Source organism: Neovison vison, chromosome 4 (genome assembly GCF_020171115.1).
Source record: "Neovison vison isolate M4711 chromosome 4, ASM_NN_V1, whole genome shotgun sequence".
NCBI classification, from domain to species: Eukaryota; Metazoa; Chordata; class Mammalia; order Carnivora; family Mustelidae; genus Neogale; species Neogale vison.
Genome location: NC_058094.1, coordinates 184299418 through 184313694, shown reverse-complemented (window position 1 = coordinate 184313694; position 14277 = coordinate 184299418). Strand labels below are relative to the sequence as shown.

At 41.2% G+C, this 14277-nt stretch overlaps 1 protein-coding gene across 4 annotated transcripts in view; it reads left to right on the top strand.

Annotated features, from left to right (window-relative positions):
• The window catches only part of CPVL (carboxypeptidase vitellogenic like), a 132539-nt gene extending 118623 nt beyond the window's left edge, over positions 1-13916 (top strand). For 3 of the 4 annotated variants that reach the window (XM_044246300.1, XM_044246296.1, XM_044246297.1), the window contains one exon: positions 13647-13916. In XM_044246300.1, the coding sequence (XP_044102235.1) occupies positions 13647-13751 (105 nt within the window). In that variant the 3' untranslated portion in view covers positions 13752-13916. Of the gene's footprint in view, positions 1-43; positions 74-13646 lie in introns of those variants that run through there. The other variant, XM_044246299.1, reaches the window with a different exon arrangement.
• Positions 13917-14277: the final 361 nt, after the last annotated feature.

The following is a 14277-nucleotide window of genomic DNA, read 5'->3' as shown; positions in this document are numbered from 1 at the left end:
TTTCCTTCTTGCTGTATTTCCCATCTTCTCTGGCTGGCATCAGATGGAAAGACTGTAGCTTCCACACACAGCAAGCAGGTGAGATGGACGTGTCATGTCTAAGTCTTAGCACTGATTTGGTTAAGCAGATGTGTTTTTTTTTCTGAATGTCCTTTGCTGAGGTTGGCTATCAGAATATCCGGCTTAGGGGCACCTGTGCGGCTCAGTCTGTTAAATGTCTGCCTTTGGCACCATCATGATCCCAGGGTCATGTCCATGTTGGGATGCCCACTCAGTTGGAGTCTCTTTCTTCCTTTGCCTCTGCCCACTCCTGCTCTCTATGTCTCAGTCTCTCTCTCTTTCTCTAAATAAATAAATAAAATATTTTTTAAAAATATCCAGCTGAAAAAAAAACAGGGAATTTAGTCCTCAGCACCTTTTCAGTTCAACTCACCAACAGTGGCTCAGTATAAAGAAGCAACTACTAAAACAGATTTCAGTTTATGCCTTATATTTGTAGTAAAGCCCTAGATCATCAGGAGGAGAATCTGAATCTTTCCACAACACAACACAGGGACCCTCAACTTCCATCATTTTCCCACCAAAACAGCAAGGAAGTCAAGTTATTTAGCCAGGTGCTTTGCTGTGTGTCTTACCAGAAAATTAAGAAGAAGAAGAATTGGTAACTACTACTCCCATCTGCTTTCTAAATCCTTCTCAGTGGGCTGATTTTATTCATTTCCTAGTGCTTGACAAAAAAACCACAAAGAACTACTTAAAGAGAAAAATACTGATTTTATATAAAGCAATAAAAAAATACAGCATTTTGAGGAAATTTTAAAAAAGAGGCTCCCCTACTTTATACATTCTAAAATGGGACTGTTTTTGCTTTTGTGATGTTTTAAGAAAAGTCCCAGGTTTTAGAAGATGCTATTCAAGAATGCTCTGTGTTTTAAGTTGTTGTGGTTTAAACCACTTCCTTTGACAATAGCTGGTCTTAACAAGTCCCCTTACTCTCCAGTCTACTCTTCTCTAGGTGCTTTTGCCAAAACACAAGTCCGATCATGTTTTCCCTTGTGCAAACCCTCTCACTGACTCCCTGCTACTTCCAGAATAAAGTCTTCATTCCTTATTAGGTCCTTTCTGCTCTTCTGGCTGCCCAGAAAACTCCCATTTACCTTCAGGGATTAAAATGACCTGTAAAGGGGTACCTGGCTGGCTGAGTCAGTAGAGTACACCACTGTTGTTGGTCCCGAGTTCAAGCCCCACGTTGGGTGTAGATTACCTATAAATAAATAATAAATAAGTGAATAAATAAATCAAACTACCTTTAGGAAGCCCTTCTCCCAGAATACCTCCTTCTGTGCATCTCTTTGTGCATGAACCACACTGGGGTTTCTCTTTCATTTAACTCTTTAATTGCTTTCCTCCCCTACTTGACACTGAGCTCCTTGAGGACAGGAATAACATCATTCATCTCTGTAGCAAACCCCTTAGCACACTTCCCAACACTCAGTGAATGTCTGGTGAATGAAAATCAAATTGGCCCCCACCTCATACTGACACCCATCTGTGTGTGTGTGTGGGTGTGTGTGTGTGTGTGTGTGTGTTTTAAAACCAGTACCTGGGTGGCTCAGTGGGTTAAGTGGCCACTCTTGGTTTCAGCTCAGCTCATGATCTCAAGGTTGTGGATCAAGCCCCGGGGTCAGACATCATATTCAGCGGGAGTCTCCTTGTCCCTCTCCCTCTGCTCCTCCCCGCCTCTCGCAAATAAATAAATAAACAAATAAGATCTCTAAAAACAAAACAAAACTGCATTTCTCAAGGGATGCTGTAGTCGCTGACCCATCATACATACCAAAGTGTCTTCTAGGAAACAGACTAGGCGTGCTAAGATAATGAATAGTTCAAAGCTATTCCCTTCAAAGGAGAAAGGATGCATTGTTTGTGTCAGCTGAAGACGATTTCCTTCTGTGTTACACAGAAGAAAGGAGAAATATTCTGGGAAATAAATTTATGGGAGGAGTTGTAGAAGTTTCATTATCTCAGGGGCTGATTAGAATGTCCCCTCCTTCAAAAAAAAAAAAATCGACTTTTTAGCATTTGGGGTTCTTTTTCTTTAAAAAAAAAACAAAAAAACCCCACACAGCTTGCTTCCTGAAAACAAAGGAAATAATAAACAATGGCAACTCCCAATTTTACTCTGATTATTTGCCAAGAGTCCTCTTAGTTCATGTGGTTCTATTTCATTAGAGAGGGCTGATTAGCATAAAAAGAATGCTTCTAAATTAAGCTACCCAAATATGCACTTAGTTAATACTCAGAGAGCTAATTTATTGTATTATTTAAAATATAAATTGGATAGCAAATCTATTTACTGAGGTATAACAGCTAGGCAATGATGCATAATTTTCTCTTAGCTGTTGAGTGGTTTTTAATAATCTATTGAAATTTAACAGAGAACCATTTCATTATGGGAAGTGAATAAATACTAAGAAGACTAACATTTAAAGTATTATCCACACATGGAGAATAGGTTTTAAAAATTAATGATATTTGAGGAACAAAAAGGGAATTGGGGTTTGCTTTTTAAACAGTAACATTTTGTTGTTTTAATTTGAAGTGTAACCAGATCCACAAAATTGCTTGTGGAAATGTTAAACAGAGCCCAGAAATAAACAAGGTGGAGGGTGGAGTGGGGCAGAGAAAGGGGCAGCGTGAAGGAACAAAATAAAATGGTCTTAAGATACTGCCCCATTGTCAACTGGACCACGGGTACTATTTTTGCTGTGGACAGTCTTTGGCTTGGTATTGAAAACTGTGTGCCTTGTTTTATTTCAGCCAATGGCATCATGAAAATGTTGTGCCCAACATGAAATGTTGGCATGTCCTATGTCCTCAGTTCCTGGAACCTGGGGACATTATCAGTTCTGGGGTCCCCTGAAGCTGTGGGTCAGGAACACAGTTGAATCTAGACCCCCTCTCTGGTTAATGGCTGTACCACACAGACCAGCTTCGGAATGTCACAGGGGCTCTGATACAAACAGAGACAACCATGAATGTAGTGGTGTGGTCTTGAAATTCTTCCTGCCAATTACACTAGAATTTTTATTGGTGGGGGGGCAGGAATGGAAGCAGGCAGCAGAACCTTCTCATCTTTCTGCAAATATTTGATACCTGGCCCATCTGATTTCCTGAGCCAAAATTTCAGAGAGAGAGGTTTTGGATCTTACAATTTACTGATCTGAATAGATGTTTCTTTAATTTATTTTGGGAGAGAGAAAGAATGCTCTAATGTTTCCTCTTTCCCCAAGAGAGCCAAAATGTCAGAGAACTGGGGTTGGGAAGGTAAACTGGCGTGGGAGGGAGGGGAGACACTGATTTATAGTGTTTGCCAATTTCCATGGTGTAAATATTCCCGCCATGGCTGATGGCAAGCTACCAGCATGACACCACACTGAATGTGGAGTTGGGCAGCAATGTGCACAGTCCGCTCTCGTGGACCAGTAGCTGAGCTCCAGCACACAATGCTAGAGCCATTCCCCCACTGTTGCCTGCAGGAGGTAAAACTTGAGCAGGTTGGCCAGCTCTTGTCTCCCTGTTCCCCAGAGGACAATGACAATAGGTCCTCACACTCCCAGCAGAGAGCATTTGCTGCGGTAACCCCTGCCCTCTCCTCCCAAAGAAAACTACAGACATATTTTATACAGTTAAATATTGAGTTAAGAGTAATTAACAAATTAGATTTTGCCTTTTCCCTCTTTGTGGATTTCAAATATAAAGCTGGACATGGAGGAAGTAAAGTTTTGATTACTTCTTAACTGCATCAAATCCTGTGTTGCCGAGTGGGTTCTTAAAAGGGTGAAAAAGGCAGAACAGCTTTATGCCATTCTGCTAAGACAAGTAAGGTCTTGCTTGCTTGACATTTCTGTGTAGGGAGACGAGGATGTTTGGCATTGCAAGTGGTAAAAGCGGGTGGAGGGAAAGAATGGGATGGATCATGGTGTTGGCAGGTTTAAGGGATAAAATTCACTGTAGACAGTTAAGTCAAGCATATTGACAGAAGTTTGAGCTCATATTCAATCTGCTTTCTTAGTTTAATTGGGACCTTTCCCGTGGGAAGGAAGAATTTATAGCATGGAAATAAAAAAAGAAGCCTGGAAGAGAAATAGTGTCCCTCATAAACAATATAATTTTTCCTTCTAAAAAGTGTAGTACTATCTCTTATATTTATTAGTATTGTTGCTTCTGATCTTTCACCGCTCTTAAAGGGAAAAAATACTCCTTTGACAATAAAAAATGAAATAATAGTATGATGACTATTGCTTGAGTGCTTAGTGTATGTCTATATGCATGTGGTGCGAGCTTATTATATATTTGTGAATTGAGTACCATCCAATGGTTAATATGCATTTATCTCCTTGAATCCATACAGAAAGTCACTCTTTTTTTTAAAGATTTTATTCATTTATTTGAGGGAGAGAATGAGAGAGAGAGAGAAAGCATGAGAAAGGAGAGGGTCGGAGGAAGAAGCAGACTCCCCACTGAGCAGGGACTCCAAAGCAGAATTCGATCACAGGACTCCAGGATGATGACCTCAGCTGAAGGCAGTTGCCCAACCAACTGAGCCACCCAGGCACCCCAGAAAGTTAAATATTCTTAGGGCGACAAACCATCCTAGATTGCCTGGCACTTTTTCAGCGTTAGCACTGAAAATCCTGTATCCAGGAATCCCTCAGCTCAGGGAAAACTGGGACAATTGGTCACCCTAATTCTTACCTTCAGATGAGAAAACAGAAGCAGTTAAGTCCCTTTGCCAAAGTCACAGAGCTGGACTCAAACCCAGACCTCCCGAATCCTGAGTTCATGCTTTTGACCACCATGCCGAATCACTTCCTATTACTGTGCTTTTAGGTTTCCAACAGCGATAATGATCAAGGGAAGAGAAGGCTGTAACTTTAGTCATTCATATCAACCTTGCTGAAATTAACATATAGATTCTTGGAATTAATTGAGAAAAAATTTCCATAACTTTTTCTTTTTTTAATCAGAGACATTCATAGCACCTTGAAACACCTAGCTGATTTGGTGAGATGAGGCTAAGAGATTTGATTGAAGGGTCTTCACCTCTCAGGCATTCATTTTGTATCTCTCTAAAAAGATGGTATATTATTTGGTCAACAGATTTCTTCTAATTTAAAAGTTCCCTGATTGTCAGAAGTCTGTTTTTCATGTTGCACAGAAATGTCTGTGCTGTTGATTCTCATCCTTCTATTTTGTCTTTTCTTTTGGAGACATAATGCTTTTTCTTAAAACCAGTATGAGCTTATTGATGATACATTGTTTTATTATGTGTCCTTTAATTTTATTCTTTATTTTAATTCTAGTAGAGTTAACATGCAGTGTTATATTAGTTTCAGGTGTACAATATGGTGTGATTCAACAATTTTATACAGTACTCAGTGCTCATCCTAAGTGTACTCTTTAACCCCCATTACATATTTCACCTATCCCCCCATCCACCTCCCCTCAGGTAACCACCAGTTTGTTCTCAGTAGTCACGAGTCTGTTTCTTGGTTTGTCTCTTTCGTTTTTTCCCCTTTATTCCTTTGTTTCGTTTCCTGAATTCCACCTATGAGTGAAATCATATGATATTTGTCTTTTTTTTTTTTAAGATTTTATTTATTTGAGAGAGAGAGAGAGCTTGAGAGGGGAGGTCAAAAGGAGAAGCAGACTCCCCATGGAGCTGGGAGCCCAATGTGGGACTCAATCCTGGGGACTCCAGGATCATGACCTGAGCCAAGGGCAGTCGCTCAACCAACTGAGCCACACAGGCACCTGGTATTTGTCTTTTTGACTGGCCTGTTTCACTTAAATTATATTCTCTAGGTCCATCTATGCTGTTGCAAATGGTAAGAGTCCATTGTTTCTGATGACGAATATTTCATTTTGTGTGTGTGTGTGTGTGTGTGTGTGTGTTGGTGAAGTACACACACACACACACACACACACATCTCCTCTATCCATTCATCTGTCGATGGACATGAACCGCTTCCATAGTTTGGCTGTTGTAAACAGTGTGGCTCCAAACATCAGGGTAATATCTGTCCTTTTAGAAACTACAGCACACATACTGACTTAAGAAAGTTGACTTCAAGTTAGTACATTTATCATTTCCCAGATGTGTGAGTACCTGACAGTACAATTTATGCCACCTTTTGTGCAACTGTCATCTTTTTTTAAAGCTTCTCTGTGGTTCATACTCCACAAGATGTTATTATTACTATTTACATTCTTTTTATTTACACATGTAAATTCTCAATTGCTCTTCATTCTCCTCCTTATTTTTGTGTATCTGTAGGGATGATCATCCTTCTTTCTGAAGAACAATCTTCAAACATTTCTTTACAGATCTGCTGGTATTCCTTTTTCCAGTTTTTCCCCCCCTTTGAAATACCTTTATGCAGTCATTTATGTGGGAATCCTAGGTGGCAGCTACTTCCTTTTAGAACTCAAAGGATACAGCAGCACCTCGGTGACTCTGTAATTTGAGCATCCAACTTTTAGTTTCTTCTCAGGTCATGATCTCTGTGTCATGAGGTTGAGTCCCACATTGGGCTCCACACTCAGCATGGAGTCTGCTTGAGATTCTCTCCCACTGCCCCTCCCTCTGCTCTCTCTTCCTAAGAGGTAAATAAGTAAAATCTTTAAAAAAAAAAAAAAAACCCTCAAAAGATACAATTCCACTGTCTTCTAGCTTCCATTGTTTCTGTTACCTAGTCATCTTTCTTGCTTCTTTGAAATTATTGAAAGTGCAGTTTCTTTTTCTGCCAACTTTTAGTATTTTCTTTCTGTCTCTGGTGTTAGCAGTATACCCAATTATGTGCCCAGATGTGGCTAGTTTTCTCTGGGTTTTTCCAGCTTAGGTCTGTAGAGCTTCTCAAAGCTGTGGCTTGACAACTTCTGTTGATTTGGGGGAGTTTTTAGTCATGATTTCTATATTTTACTATGTCTTTTGCACAATTCCTTGCTTATCTTCTAATTCTGGGACTCCAGTTAAACATAGTTTAACTATGTTTAGTTAAATAGTTAAATAGTTTGTCATCCCATGGATTTTTTTCTCTTTTCAGTGTTTTCCTTAACTTCTTAAATAATTTGTTCATAGTTATTTTATTTTAATTTTTTTTAAGATTTCATTTATTATTTGACAGAGAGACACAGAGAGAGGGAACACAAGCAGAGGGAGTGGGAGAAGGAGAAGCAGGCTTCCCGCCAAGCAGGGAGCTCGATGCAGGGCTTGATCCCAGGACCTCGGGATCATGACCTGAGCCAAAGGCAGATGCTTAATGACTGAGCCACACAGGGGCCCCGATAGTTATTTTAAAACCTATAACTCCAATATCTGAATCCCTGTGGTCTCTTTCTGTTGTCTGCTTTTTCCCTTGTTGTAGTCATTTGAGCTTATCTTTTGGCAACACTACTACATTTTACAGAATGCTGGGCAAAAATATAGGAAAATGATGTTATCTTCCTCCAAAAATGCTTTGATTTTTTCTGAAAGGCAGTTAACGTAGGGACAGATCAAGTGGCTTCAGTCCGGGGCTGACATGGTGATTTGGTCCTGGATTTCAGATTTGGGGAGGGTTAACCTGCTTCTGGTTTTCATTACTTCTAAGACCTTGTTTCCTGTGGGTCTAAGAGAAAGCCTGTGGTATCTAATAGAGTCATGCCTCCTTGACAAGCCTGCAATTCCAAATTTTACCTTTGGTCTCTTCTGCATTTTCTTTTGTTTTTATTTCTTGGTCTCCCAAGCACTCTAAGCTCTGCTTAGCTGTTCATTCTTTTATCTGTCACTTTTTGCTGGACTTCTTGCCAAGAGAAGCTTAGAAATTGGTGAATTTCTCAAAGAGAGAAGCAGGACAAAATGATCAGTTCACTTCTCTGTGATTCTCTTTTGTCCACACTCTTGGCCTCTCAGGTCCTGGTTGCTTTCTGATACTTTCAAATAGCATTCCTTCTTTAAATTCAGCTTTTAGTGTTGCGGGGGGTGAGGGGAGTGGTTTGACATATGCTGTTGCTGTTGAGTCAAAGGTGGAAATCCCAAATTATGATATTGTTGCAACTGATTAGGTAAGATGGTATATCTTGAAAGCCCTTAGGGAACTAACTGTCAGGTAGCACCAAAGCTACATATTTGATAACTCTAGGGATATGTCCCATCATGATGGCTACATTTTGGTCAGCTAAAGCACCTTTCCCCCTCCTGTTCAAGAATGCTTTGCTACACTAGAAGTGCACACTGATAACTCTCAAGTTTTCCCTGACTATTTTGGGGGAAGTTCAACCTTGATCAAAACCCAACTTTAGCTTTTGTAGGGGAAGGGGAGGTGGGGTGGTTGTTGTTGTTACTGATTTTTTTTTTTTAAATGGGTTGCCCCATTCTTTTTTAGGAGTTGGCTACTAACAAGCTTTGGCTTATTTTTTTATTCTCATTCCCAAGTACCTTTTGTTTTTTTAGTATATTCTTTATTTGAGTGCATATTTATTCCATTTCTATGTGTGCTCAGTGTCTGAAAGCTAAAAGGTAAGGTTTTACAAATATGAAATAAGATAAAAAGTAATAAAATGACTTTAGTGTAAATCAGAAACTATAACAAGCAAGATTCTTTCCCTGGGTCTGCATCATCCTAGAGTGAAAAACAAGAACTATAAACCTATCCCATATTGCCCACCTCCCAAACCTGCCTCCTTCCTTCTTTCTCTGTTAATAGCACCACCCCTTGCAAAGCTGCCAATGTCAAAAGGCTGAAATGGGGGGGATGTGTACATGTGCTGGAGAACACTTGCACTTTACCTTGCAGCTGATTAGTCCCTGATTTTATTGCTTCCACCCCAACATCCCTCTTCTCCTTCCCCTTCTCCCCATTTCTCCCATGCACCCACATCCTCTCTCACCTGAACAGCTGGTCTCCTAAGTCACCTCCTGCCTCAGTATCATTTCCTCCAAATCAGCCCCCTCATTGTACATAACGTCATCTTTCTAGGATGCACAGCTGAGCATATCACTGCCTTGCTTGAAACCCTCTTGGATACGTCCAGAATAGGCAACTCCGCAGAGACAGAAAGCAGCCTCCTGATTGCCAGGGGCACGCAGGGAGAGGAGAATGGGAAGAGACTGCTAATGGATATAGGGTTCCTTTTGGGGTGATGGAAACATTCTGCAACAAGATAGTGGTGATGGTTGCACCACACTGTGATTGTATGAAATCCCACTGTTCAATTAAAAATGGTTAGAATGGTGATTTTAGGTTATGTGTATTTTAGCGCACACACACCCATCACCGCATCATATGGGGTATCATATGGTCTCACTAGTAATTGTCTATTCAACTCTCCCTTTTCTTTCCTCTCTAACCCTCCATATGGGGAACCCCGTGCAGATTGTTGCTTGTTGTGGGTGCTGTGTGGTTTTCACGCCCTGCTGCATTTGCAAGAGCATTTCCTCTGGGTGCCATGTGTCCCAACCCCACCCCACCCAGTACTGCTGCTGCTCCTCTAAGACCCCCAAGAAGTCTCCCTGGACAAACCTACACCCACACTCCCAGTGTGAATTTCCTTCTCCATCTTGTCACTGCTAATGGCACGACTGGGAGACCCTTGCTGCCCAGGTCCTTGTTTTCAGTTCCTTGTTTCCAGTTCCAGGGAGGATTATATCTTTTTTTTTTTTTTAAAGATTTTATTTATTTATTTGGCAGACAGAGATCACAAGTAGGCAGAGAGGCAGGTGGAGAGAGAGGAGAAAGGAGGAAGCAGGCTCCTCACTGAGCAGAGAGCCCGATGCGGGGCTCGATCCCAGGACCCTGCGATCATGACCTGAGCTGAAGGCAGAGGCTTTAATCGACTGCGCCCCAGATTGTATCTTTTCTTTAAAAAAAAAATTAATAAATAAATAAAGTAGAATGAAGCTTTAAAGTGTTTGCATAACCCTTTTAAAATTCATGACACATCTGTGACCCTCTGGAACATCTGGAATGCATGAGTTTGGAGGTTTCAGCTCTCGTGTGGAAACATCCAACATACAGAGTTTCTGATGATGAGACCATTTCTATCCAGGGAGCCTTGAGATGAATCTTGTCGTGTTTAAATACAGAATCACAGACCTGTCACATTGTGTTACACACCTCTAAAAACCACGGAGTGGTTTGTGTCCTTGATTTGTGAGTGGTGAGCAGCTTGGCTATAAACAACAGGGTGGTTTTTTGTTGTTATTTTTTCTCCCACACACTTACATATTTATTTGAGGTTAACATCGGTAAAATGCTGTCAATGTGCTAGGGGACATACTTTAGAATTTTGCTGTGTGTGCAAAAGACTTTGTTCCCAAATGAACTTTTCTTTCCAATCTTAGTGACGCCATTCATGATGTCATTTGATCATTACATACGGCAGCTCAGAACCAAACTGGCGGTGATGCAGGTTACTGAGAAGAAGAATTGTAACACCCAACCTTATCACCTCTTCTTCACCACTTAATTATCGTGGTCCTAGAATGTGTGTGTGTGTGTGTGTGTGTGTGTGTATACCAAGAAAGCGGATGATCAAGAGAAAATAGACTAAGGTGAGGCCATGAGTAGATGTCAAACCAATTTCTGTTTGTATTCTCCCATGATATAAAGAGAATTGCCTGGTAGGTCAAAGAATGGAAAAGGTTCTTCTGAACAGCAGTTGTCAGAGGGCAGTCTTTGCACCAACAGCATCAGCATCACCTTAGAATTGTTAGAAATGCAAATTATCAGGCCCTGCCCTGGACCTTCAGTGCTGGAAGGTCTAGGGGTGAGGCCCAGCATCTGTTCTAATGAGCTCAGGTGTTCTGATGCACATTCAAGTTTGAGAACCGCTGTTTTAAACAACTCCCTGAAACCAAGATTTCTTTTTTTTTTTTTTAAGACTTTATTTATGTATTTGACACAGAGAGAGATAGAGAGCAGAGGCAGAAGGAGAAGCAGGTTTCTGCTGAGCAGGGAGCCCAATGTGGGGCTCGATCCCAGGGTCCTGGGATCATGACCTGAGTCCAAGGCAGATGCTTCACCGACTGAGTCACCCAGGTGCCGCCCAAGATTTCTTAATGCTAACACAGGAATACAGTGTTTTAGGGTAATTTGATACAAGCATTTTGACCCTGGATTTTGAATAGGGATAACTGTTGAAAGAATAATGACAGTGGCTAATATTTGTTGAGTACCATCTAGGCGCTATGCCATATGTTCCATGGACATTATTCCATGAATTGCTCCCGTAATTCCCAACTATCCCAAGAGGTGATACTTTTTTCTCTATTGTACAGTGAAGGCTCAGAGCAAGTAAGTGACTTGCCCAGGGTCATACAGCTCGCTGTGCCTCGAGTCGTGCTCCTGCACTCTGAGTCTAGGCCCGGGCCATCAAGCACTATGTTACCCCCCCCTTAGCTGCAGCTCTGGTCGGGGAGGCGGGATGACCGTTCGCTCGGCTCTTGGACTCAGCTTACCACTGCTGTTCAGGAGCAATGCTGCCAGATTCATTTCCAGTGGAGGCAGCAGCTGGGTTTTGTCACAAACCCAACTTCCGTGAGTGTCCTCAGCTGAGCTGAAGTTGCACAGAATCACTCATCAGATTCCTGCCAGAGCCGGAGATTTGGATGGGAACCTACAGGAAGAGAATTCTAGCCTGGGATTGTGGGGGCAGCGAAAGTTCTTCTCTAGAGTCACATAAAGGGGCTGACATCACACATGTGTTTACTCTCAGCCTGTGGGTTTCCTGTCTACCATTTGCTTGTACGAAAATGGTAGATGGGCTCCACTGTCATGGCAGCAAGGCCCAAATGGCCATTGATGGTGTGTGGCATACACCAGGTGTTTCCAATTTCGTATGAGGGTTAAGTCCAATCTCACATCTGTAATGGTGGTCCACTTCCCTCACTTGCCTCAGAGGGCTGTTGAGAGCCAGGCAAAATGTTCTATGACTAAGCCGGAAAGTTTGGTTCAAATGTAAAGAATTCTCATACAAATACTAGGATTTGAGAAAACAAAAAAACAAAAAAAACCACTGGTGTGTGCATCCAAAGCCAGGTCCCAGCTCATTCTCTGAGTAATAATTGTGTGACTTGGACAACCCTCCTAATAGCTCCATATCACTCAGTCACCGAAGTTGGTATGAATGGAGCTCTCTGAAGTTAGTTGTGCAGTGCACAACTTGTGTATCTGTGAGCTGCAAAGCAAAATTCACCTAATTGTCTTGATCCCACTTTCCTCACAGCAAGGTCATAAGATGCCGGGTGTTGGGGGTGGATTATTAATATATTAAATGCACTATAAAAATATATGTGTACTTTTCTTCTGTCTCAATTCCTTTCTGATTGAGGCAGGTAAAACTAGCTATGAAGGGCCTTGTTAAGGTGGCCTTTACCTGCTGATTTTGAGTTAGCAGCTAGAACTTACTGAATGTGATCCTTTTCCTGCCTATGTTCACTCCTTCATCCACTACTAACTCCTGCCCACTTTTCCACATATGCCAGCGGACACAGCAGGCCACATCGCTGTCTCCTGCAGGGGTTCTGCCAACACTGTGTCAGACACCGTGTCAGTTCTTTCCCTTTCTACTTGGAACGTTTGTTGAAACCAGAGACTTTCTGAATACAGAGACTAGTCCCCTCCACAGCCCCCCGACCCTTCCTCTGCATTTTCCACCCCCATCGGTAGGACACCAAGCACAAGGGTCTGAACTTACCTTAACTCTAGGTATTTCAGAATACTTTATATGTCTTGTTAGGTGTCACAGGTACCACTGCTATCCAAACTCAGTAAGTCCGCACTTAACACAAGTGCGTTTCACTGTGTGTTAATTTTACAATTTTACAATTACAAAATCTGAGGGAAGTGGACTGATACCCATTTTTGACTTTAAAACGTGTCCAAAAAATAGGATGGATGGTGTGAGAAAATGAGTAAAGTGCATGTTAATGAGAGAATCGAAGTCGTAAGTCTATGAAATTCTTTCAGATTTACTCTATGTTTGAATATTTTTCATCATAAAATGTTGGGAAAAGAGAATGTTCTAATTCTGTGCGACTCAAAAAAAAAATGGTCTTTTAAAAATTTGGGTGTCAAGGATTTCTTGTGTTGTTTTTTTTTAATTTTTTGGAGAATCAAAATATCCCCTGTATTAATGGCCAAGACTAAGATGGCAGGTAGAGCTCAATGTAAGGGCCACGTGGCTCAGACAGAAGAGGAAGTTGGGTAGATTCCTCCCCCCAGTTGGGGGGCAGAGGTGACCCCAGGGTAGGTCTTCACACCTCAGGGGCCTCACCAGGTTAGAATAACAGACAGCACGTGCTAGCCGACAGCTCACTCCCAAAAGAAAAAAGACACTTTTCAAGTTCCATACGTGTGAAAGATGAACACAACTTTATGTTAAGTTAAATAACCGTGCAACAGTAAACCTCTCCTACCTTAAAGGGCCTATTATTAAAGCTATCAACACTTAGACAATCAGCGTATTCAAAGGCATGGATTGATAGGATATGTGCTATAGTTCATGGAATCTCTAATAATACTTTAATCTGAACTAAAACTTTCCATTCATATAGAACATCCATTTCTCTAAAATTTTAACTTTTCTTTTTCTTCTCTAAGGTAATTGTTCGCGGTGGAGGACACATTTTACCCTATGACCAGCCTCTGAGAACTTTTGACATGATTAATCGATTCATTTTCAATAGAGGATGGGATCCTTATTGATGGATAAGCTGCTTTCCTAAAAGAAAAAACATTGTGGGGAGGGGGGTGGTGGTAATCTTTGAGAAGAAAATTTTCAAAATGGAAACTGTCATAGAAATAAGAAAATTATCTTTTTATTGCTTTAAAATGTTTCTCATCAATAAACATTATCCTTGAAACAAGGAAGGTTCTGCTTTGGGGAAGAGATGGTTCATGACAAAATTAACTTTAAGAAAATGCTACTCCTGCATCAGAATGACCTCTTAACTTAATGGATGGGAAGAATGGATTCAGAGACTCTGTTTCAGAGAGAAGCGGATACATGGAAGGTTGAGGTTTTGAATAGGAATTTTTGATTCCTTCTAAGTGCAAAGTGCAGTAAGTGAATAAAGTTAGAACAGCACCTTGCTCTGTAAATAACAAAAGACTTTGTCATCGTATACACATCTAAGTGTTTGGTAAGTGTACTGGGTAAGAGCATCTAATTATCACAGGTGCGGCCATAAGAGTGGTGGGCTCGACTTTGGAATGTGGAGAGTCGTAGCAA